An 8,625-nucleotide genomic window follows, 5' to 3' on the forward strand; every position below is an offset into this window, starting at 1 on the left:
GGGGGGGGGGGGGGGGGGGGACAGACAGAGGGATGGCGAGGGCGAGAGAGCGTGTCAGTGGAGAGATGCTGGGTCCAGATTACATGATAAGGCAGGGAAATGAAAGAGGAGAGGAGAGGAGAGGAGAGGAGAGGAGAGGAGAGGAGAGGAGAGGAGAGGCGGGGAGGGATGAGACAATCCCTCAGGTGTAATTGGGTCATTGCAGCATTCAGCAAGCATAAGCATTTGCATCAAGTTGTGAATCGAATATATAGCAAAAATAATTGCCTAAACATTATTACGACCAAAGGTCACAGTTTATGAGAACGTTTACTACGTTTGCCGCTCTGACATCATGCTCTGATGTCACTGTGATGTCAGAGGAACCACTCTGCCAGAATGGGTTTGCCGCTCTGACATCACGCTCTGGCTTCACTGTGATGTCACACTAATAGAATCCTTTTTATGCCCATGTATATAGTTCCCTGATGTCATCAATATTATGAATATAGCCCTGTGATGCCAGGGGGAACACATCCCTTTTATGCCCATATATGGAGATATGGAGATCCCTGTGATGCCAGGGGAACAAATCTCTTTTATGCCCATATATGGAGATCTCTGATGTCCACATCACTGTGGCACGGCCTCGCCCTTTAGGGCGAGGTCGCTTGTCGCCCTGAGGCGTCATACTAGTAGTACATGTGCCATGTGCGCACGAGGTGTTATAATGTGGGAGAATAACATTTTAATGGTCAGCTGCTGAGAGCACAAGTTGTTCATGGGATGGAAAGCAACGTATTTACTGTAATACCTTTATTTGTACAGTGTGTGAAGGCGTCTTGGCAGCCAGAGACGTTCTAACATGCAGGGAGCAGAGACGTGTGCAGGGTGAGATAATGATGTGACAGTTAATCAGGGGCATAAATATGCAGTGGTGTGTGTGTGTGTGTGTGTGTGTGTGTGTGTGTGTGTGTGTGTGTGTGTGTGTGTGTGTGTGTGTGTGTGTGTGTGTGTGTGTGTGTGTGTGTGGGAACAACAGAGTCCTGTGTACACTTTCACTCCCTTTCACTTGTTTGTGTGAGCATATGTTTTCCATTTCTGTTTTGGACTTAGTCAGCTGGATAATGTGACACAAGGGGAGGATGGAGACGTGTGTGTGTGTTTGTAGTGTGTGCGTGCGTGCGTGCGTGCACGTGTGCGTGTGCGTGTGTGTGTGTGTCTTGGATACGCACTGCTAGCTGCCTCCTCCTCCACCCCAGCCTCCACCTTAGATTAGTCTGGCTAAGCTCAAATACTTGTGATTATGTCTGTCAATGTATTGCTATTGTTCTACTATTTTATCCCTATGGGGGTCTTGCTTAGCGATTTTGCTTAGCATGTTGTGAGCTTGTAGCTCTGCTATTCTCCACCTTGGTCCCATTCTTTTTTGTTTAAATTAAAGGAATTAAATAAATTCGATCAATGGAACTAATCTAGTATTTACTTGAAGTTCCTATTCACCCCCTTCATCGCTATCAACAGAGCACTATTGTGGAGAGGCTAATGAATATCATATTACAGCAGTCGTCCTCTTGTCTCATACCGGTACGTGGTTTTGATCCCGAACATGACCACGTTTAACCTTATTTAGGCCATGCAGTAATTCCCCAGAACTATGAATTAGATTAGACCCAGAGAGGGATAGATGTGTTCACTGCTTGTTCCACATGGAACACAGCATCACAGCTTCCAGGCCGAAGATTCAAATGCCAAGATTCACTGTCGGCACCCTGTGCCATCGGTCCTTACACCCTCACCATATCATTAGTAACGCTGATGTCACTTCGTCCTCACCTTACTCAAGTGACAAAGGGGGACAAAGCATCACAAGTTGATGATGTAAGTTGTCCATGTGTGTGGTCCGGCCATATGGACTGTATGGAATGCATGTGGTGATAAAACGTAAATAAATACGCATTAAAATACGTTAACCTAAAGCCAATGTAAAGGAGTTGTTCACCCAAACATGACTTATTTCCTTTCAATTACACACCCCATGAAGCCTTGAATTCATGGGTATTTTTAGTTTTTGTCAAATTCTCAAGCCAATAATTTGATGATGAGAATACTCCCTAAGGTTAATATCAAGACAATATTTGAGTAAGTTTCATAAGCATAATGCATTCCATACATTCCATAGGGATCAACTGGCAACGTTTTGATGCAATGGTCGAGTCTACAAAACTGTCTCAAAGTGCTATATCTCTGTCCATTATTGTGAAGTGACAATTGAGGGGGTGATCAGTGTTGTTTGCTACTGTGAGCGCTATAGTGTGTGATGATGGCTCTGTCTGATAGTTGGAGTGAGGGGAGGACAATGGTTTTAGAGACTGTACGGTATGTGTGATGCTGGTAAGTTTGATCTTGTTGGAAATGGTCAGTATGTTGAAAGAGCATGGGGAACAACAGTACGACAGGATGGGCTGGATTGTATTATGATGATTAGAGTAAGAACAAGAAGTGGGGGCTACAGACAGAGAGAGCACTGAGCTTATGGATAACATAGTGTTTTTGTCCCAGCGTCTTACGTTAGAACCTGTTCTGAATGTTCACTTCATTGTCACCTTTCATATTGTACATTTAAGACAGATCCATGTCTGTTTTGTCAGTATAGCCTTTAACACAGATGGAGAACAAAACAACTAGCCATCAAAGAAACATTAAGAGCAATGGTTTGCATCATAGATTTTTACTTAGGAATCTAGATCCAATTCAATCTAATCTAATCTAAACTAATGTAATGTACTGTAATGCAGTTTCAAAGGGATCTTGTGTTGCGTCCTATGAATGAATGCCCCCTGTGCTGGGGGGACTGCATGCATGCTTGCATGCGTGGAGGTCTGCTGCAAGCAGGCCGGCCTGCTGCACTCCTCCTCTCACAGTGTTGGGCAGCCAGCGGCTGGCTGAGCGCTGAGGTAAGTGGACAACGTGGCGTAATGGGGCCTGTCACACTGTCACTGGGACACACTGTTCATTCTGTCCACTGGGGACATCACATCATGGAAAAAGTCAGCACAGGAAAAAGAGTCCGAGCCATGGGCTGAGGTGGTGGTGGCCATGGCGTAGGCTGTCAGAGGGCTTGTCATGTCAGGAATGAGTCCGTGCACGCCGTGCATGTGGCCCTGAATTGCACACACCTCCATATTTTCCCACCACCACTCTGTCCTCACAATGTGGGAGACCTACTGAGTAGGTGCAGTTCACTGTGTTCATGCAGAAGGTGTGTCAATGAGTTTGTGTTGAGTGTGTGGATTTGAGTCGCGCTGTGGGGCGTTGTGAGCTTGTAGATCGGCTATTTTCGGCAAAGAGGTTTAGTGTAGAGGGGGAAAGGAGCAGTAGAGAGTGAAAGCAAGGTCAACTTTATTATGTATTGACAGTTCAAGTGGTTAAATATCTGAAAACACAAATTGACATGAATCAAAAATACACTGATGATTGTGCTGTCAAACGATGAAACTATAAGGAATCTAAGATAAGGTTGTGGGGGTCCCTGCTTCATCTCTCTCTCAGCTAAGAGGTCCTTGGCCTGAAAATGTTGAAGACCCCTGGACTACGTTCATGAGTGCGTGTTTATATTTATATATAGTTTATTTCTGTCAGTGTGTGCGCACGCATGCGTGCGTGTGCTGAGTGCATGCTCTATATACAAGTGGTCAAAGTGTGGTCCAGGCTCCAGGGACATTCTGGGTTTCCTTACGGGTCCTTGCGGGTCCATTTGGTTCCATTTGTGCACTCTCTAGAGTTATAGAGGTCCTTGAAATTAAAATAGTTTGAGAACTAAAACTGCTCCATTCCAACCTCCTCCACTCCCACTGGGTTTGTTAGCGAGGGACGGAGCCTAATTGGATTTTTTTGGGGGGCTGTTTCTGGGGTGTCCTGGAGAGGGCGGGGCAGCATGGCAGAGCCCCCCCCCCGAGGGGACAGGAGATGAGGGGGAGGGACCCGCTGACCGGCCTTCCACTGCGCCCCCTTTTCTTTGCTCCCCAGTCTCCCCAAGGTAGAGGATTAGTGTGCCTGCAAGCTGCTGGTGAAAAGCGCTTCATAAGTTCAACCTTGTTAAGATAAAAGGCAGGTCATGCGAGGGTACACAAAGTCCACCGCTGAACACAAATAGGACGAGGGATGATCTATTGTAGGGTCAACTGTTATTCAGACCACCACTTCCATTATGGCTCTTTGTGTGTTGTTGTGATTCTCAAAGATCACTCTCAACGTGCCCGCTGATTTATCGCTGTTGTATCGGCTCTGCACAGCTAAATAGCTGAGTTCCCAACATCTTTTATGAATATTGTCTTCGAGATGAAAGCATTTAAATAGTTGCACTTTTTCCCCTCCACCAGGATTGATTCATTGATCAAATTATATGATATATATATATTTCTTACTTGCAATTTACAATAAAACTCTTGTGTTATTGATATCCCTGGTGAAGTTGAAAGTGAACTTGATTTTTCGCCATAGTTCACCGTACAGAAACGGTTATTGATGTAACCCTGTCCCAGTTCAATGAGCTTACTTAATGAAAGCCGGAGGAACACTTGGCTACACCATGACACCGGATAAGAGAGGAGGGAGGTTCTGGAATTTTCTCCCCAACAAAAGCGGTGAAACAGAGAGAGAGACCTGGAGAGAGGGGTGAATGCAGGTTGACGGCCCCTCCGGCTGCTTCCCACCCCTCCCCTCGCCCACCTCCCTCGGCGGGGTCATTGTCCGGCGTCCCCATACCTCTCCGTCTTCCGGCATGGGGACCGAAGCGGCTCCCGAGGGCCCCCGAAACAGGATTAAGGGGAGCGCCCACGGCTCTGGTCATTCTCTGGGGATTTGGGAGCGTTACTGCAGCTTGGCTGGGCCACCGTGCTTTAATTACCCTGCCACCAGGGGTCCACAGAGCGGCCCCGCAGGTGACAACCAGGGGCTCCCACAGGGGGAAAAAGGTTTCTGTTTTTTAAATGGGTAATAATCCCCCTCAGCCATCACATGCTGGAGCCAAACCGGACCTATACTGTAGTGCAGAAAACTAGCAGTTTTAATAATAATTCTTATAAACTTCTGCACCTTCCGTTCTTTGTAATATTTACGTTATCTATGTCAAGTTAAAGGATCAGAAGGGTGAGTGGGGAACGGAGTGGGGGCGTACTTGTGGTCACCGAAGGATAAACTAAATGTTTTCTCATAACTAGAGTTGCCATCATCAGCTCATATGATGAAACTTTCCCTGTAAATATTTTGCAGTGTGGTCGCGTTCGCTTGTCCAGCCCGCATGTGAGTGTTACTCTGTGACTGTGAAAGTTAATACGTAGTGTGTGCACACATTTGTTTATGTCATGTGTGTACGTGTGTGTGTGTGTGTGTGTGTGTGTTGGGGTGTGTGTGCAGAGCGCGCACACGCATGCGTGCGTTTGTGTGTAGCAAGGGTCCTTTGAAAAGTGTGCGCTAATGGATATTTGGTTGTCTATTGTCTAAGTTACAAGAGCAAGGTTAAGAAGGCCAGGCTCCTCATAGGATTGGTGAGGACGCCTCCTTTGTTGACTCAGGCCATATTAGGGGCCCCTCAGGCCCCTGTAAAAGGCTGCTGTGGCCAGACAAGACCCCATACACCTGTTAATCCCCCAACACACTACATTATAGAGGAGAGAGGGATCACTTGCAAACACGCCGAACATCATGCATCCATCCATCCATCCATCCATCCATCCATCCATAGACCAGTGGTTCTCAACCTGTGGGTCGGGACCCCTAGGGGGACCCCAAATTATTTTGGGGGGTCCCCAGATGATTAACTTAATGTGCAACGTTGTTTTCTCATTCAACAGTAAACAAACCAGCATAAAGTTTAAGGGTATAGAGGGTATCTGCACATTTCTAAAGTGACAATTTAAGAACTTTAATACCTCTAAAATGACAAATTAAACATTGGACACATTGTCAAATATTAGAGGCAGAAATTGCGAGGCATTGTGAGCATGAAGATCGGCTATTTTCACAATAGAGTGTTAGTGAGTTAGCTCTTGTTCTTGTCGGTGCTAACAGCGTTAGCGTGTTGTTTACTCACTGATACAACGGGGTAGGGGTCTGTAGTCGACCAATCTGGCTAGCCATCGTCAGGGAAAAAGTCGCTCTGTCGCTCTTTTCCCTTTTGCAGCAATGCGGAAGTCTGTAAACGAGAGACTAGTAGTCGACCTGTGAATGCATGCACAACCCTGGACTGGGTAGACTTAGCTATGGTTTTTTGTGTTGAGCAGAGTGTCGGCAAGTATGTTCACGTTGAGAAACGATGCCGCGGACAAAAACGCCCTTCGGGCGGCCGAGCATCTAGGTCATTTTATGCCCATATAATGGACATCTCTGCATCTGTCTGTGTCCCTTTATGCTCATTATCCTAAAGGAGTTCGCTATAAACAATGTTGTCAGTAATGCCCTTGTCATTATCCACAATGAAAACTTTTACAACCTCTGGAGAAGGCTGTGTAGATGGCCATGAGCGAACACAGGTTGAGGCAAGTAGATGCCAACTCGTTCATTCTCTTGGCCCTGACCCTTATTGATGGTAACAGAGAAAGCTAAAAGGATAGGGAACTGTCGTCTAATGAAGGTGAAGGGAAGCTCACCTCCGTCATAGTGAGGTATTCTTGTGAAGATTGTTTCACTCCTCTTTGTGCCTACTACAATCTCTCACTCAATGACTCTGTTCATCATTTGCATTACCACCATTCTGGTGCCATTCTTGAGAGTGCGGCCAGGACCTGATTGCAGGTTTCTAAGCAGCATGAGGTCGTCCAGGTCCAAATATGGGGCTTGTGAGGTCAGACTTAATGATGGATTTCAACATTCAATACGTAACCATGGTAACCTGTCAATGGTCGGGTCGAGGCCAGGCACTACACTCCCTGCGGCGGCGGGGAACGCACGTGCCGAAGTCTGTGTAATGCAAACCCCATTATACCTGTTGTCATAGGACCCGTTTTGACCATCTGTTTGCCTGTGTCCATTTATGCCCATATATGGAGATCTCTGCAGACACAGTGCCGGTTACGGAAAACCCTCATGTCAGACATCAGCTCTGCATACGGAGAATCCGAAACTTTCGCGCAGGGTTCCGGAAAATCGCGTATCAGGTTGGGTAGAGGCCGGGCACTGCACTATCTGCTGCGGCGGGGAAGGTGCGTGCCAAATTTGAAGCCGGTGGGACGAACGGTTCCGCCTGTCTGTCCGTCCGCCCGTCCCCTGTAGAATATCTGTTGTAAAATGTATTCTGAGAAAAAAACTTTCAAGTCAGTGGAAAATAAAAGTGAAAATATGTCATGTTGTTGGTGCTGTGACTAAGTGTTGTCTCTTCCCAGAAGAGGCAGATAGAGGTGTAATCTCATTACAGTGCATCGTTATTTATTGCATTGTTTGTACATTTCACGCTTGTAGAAAAAGTGCAGCTTGAGGCCAAATGGTTCTGTGGAACGAGAAAATGTTGTACATCTGGACCTGGCACCGTGACAGTGTTTGTTCTGTGTGTGTGTGTGTGTGTGTGTGTGTGTGTGTGTGTGTGTGTGTGTGTGTGTGTGTGTGTGTGTGTGTGTGTGTGTGTGTGTGTGTGTGTGTGTGTGTGTGTGTGTGTGTGTGTGTGTGTGTGTGTGTGTGTGTGTGTGTGTGTGCGCGCGCGCGTGTGTGTGTGTGCGTGCGTGCGTTTGTGTGTGTGCCTGTGTGTATTTGTGCGTGTGTGCGCGTGTGTGTGTTAGTGTGTTAGTGTGTGTGTGTGTGTGTGTGTGTGTGTGTGTGTGTGTGTGTGTGTGTGTGTGTGCGTGCGTGCGTGCGTGTCTATGTTTGTGTTAGTCTTTGAGTGTGCGTGTGTGTGTCCAGAAATTTTACTGAGCAAGCATGTATGTGTTCAACAATTTGAGTTAGCGAGCGTGTGTGTGTGTGTGTGTGTGTGTGTGTGTGTGTGTGTGTGTGTGTGTGTGTGTGTGTGTGTGTGTGTGTGTGTGTGTGTGTGTGTGTTCAGAAATGTGACTGTAAGCGAGTGTGAGTGTGTGTGTGTGTGTGTGTGTGCGCGCACGTGTGAGTGAGTGAGTGAGTGAGTGAGTGAGTGAGTGAGTGAGTGAGTGAGAGTTAATGAGCATGGGCTGTGCAGCCAGAGAACATGACGGAGGAGGCAGAGAGAGAGAGAGAGAGAGAGCAGAACGGGCACAGTCAGACACATACAAAGGTAGGACTGTGCTGGTGCCCTCCTCGCTGAGCGGACCGGTGTGGAAAATTCCCCCTCAGCACCGTGCCAAGGGGCCTGGGCTGGCCCTGCATGGGCAGCACCGTGCCAAGGGGCCTGGGCTGGCCCTGCATGGGCAGCCAGAGGAATGTGCCAGCCAAGGAGTGACCCTGGGTGCCAGTAGAGTCCAGGTCAGCGAGGGTAGGAGGGGGAGGCGCTATTTACCGCCACAAACTGGCATCTGAAGTCACAATGCCAGGTGGACATCTTGGCAATAATAAACCTTGTATGCATGGCACCTTTCAGGACTCTCAGAGCGCTGACGGGCCAGGACTCACCACCACCTCCCCAAAACTAGTTTTCTGAAGAAACGTATGTTTTCTTTTTCTATGATCAGAGGTGCACAAACT

At 47.4% G+C, this 8,625-nt stretch overlaps 1 protein-coding gene across 1 annotated transcript in view; it reads left to right on the forward strand.

Moving 5' to 3' along the window:
• LOC308289494 (bifunctional coenzyme A synthase-like) overlaps nt 1-8,383 on the forward strand; it is a gene marked incomplete at both ends in the record, with an annotated part of 58,757 nt that extends 50,374 nt beyond the window's left edge. Inside the window, one exon of the mRNA XM_080731182.1 lies at nt 8,278-8,383. Coding sequence (XP_080587308.1) covers nt 8,278-8,383 — 106 coding nt within the window. The remainder of the gene's footprint in view (nt 1-8,277) is intronic.
• Between the last annotated feature and the right edge of the window lie 242 nt (nt 8,384-8,625).

The sequence above is a fragment of the Nannobrachium achirus genome (genome assembly GCF_963921795.1).
Source record: "Nannobrachium achirus genome assembly, chromosome: 8".
Classification (NCBI taxonomy): domain Eukaryota; kingdom Metazoa; phylum Chordata; class Actinopteri; order Myctophiformes; family Myctophidae; genus Nannobrachium; species Nannobrachium achirus.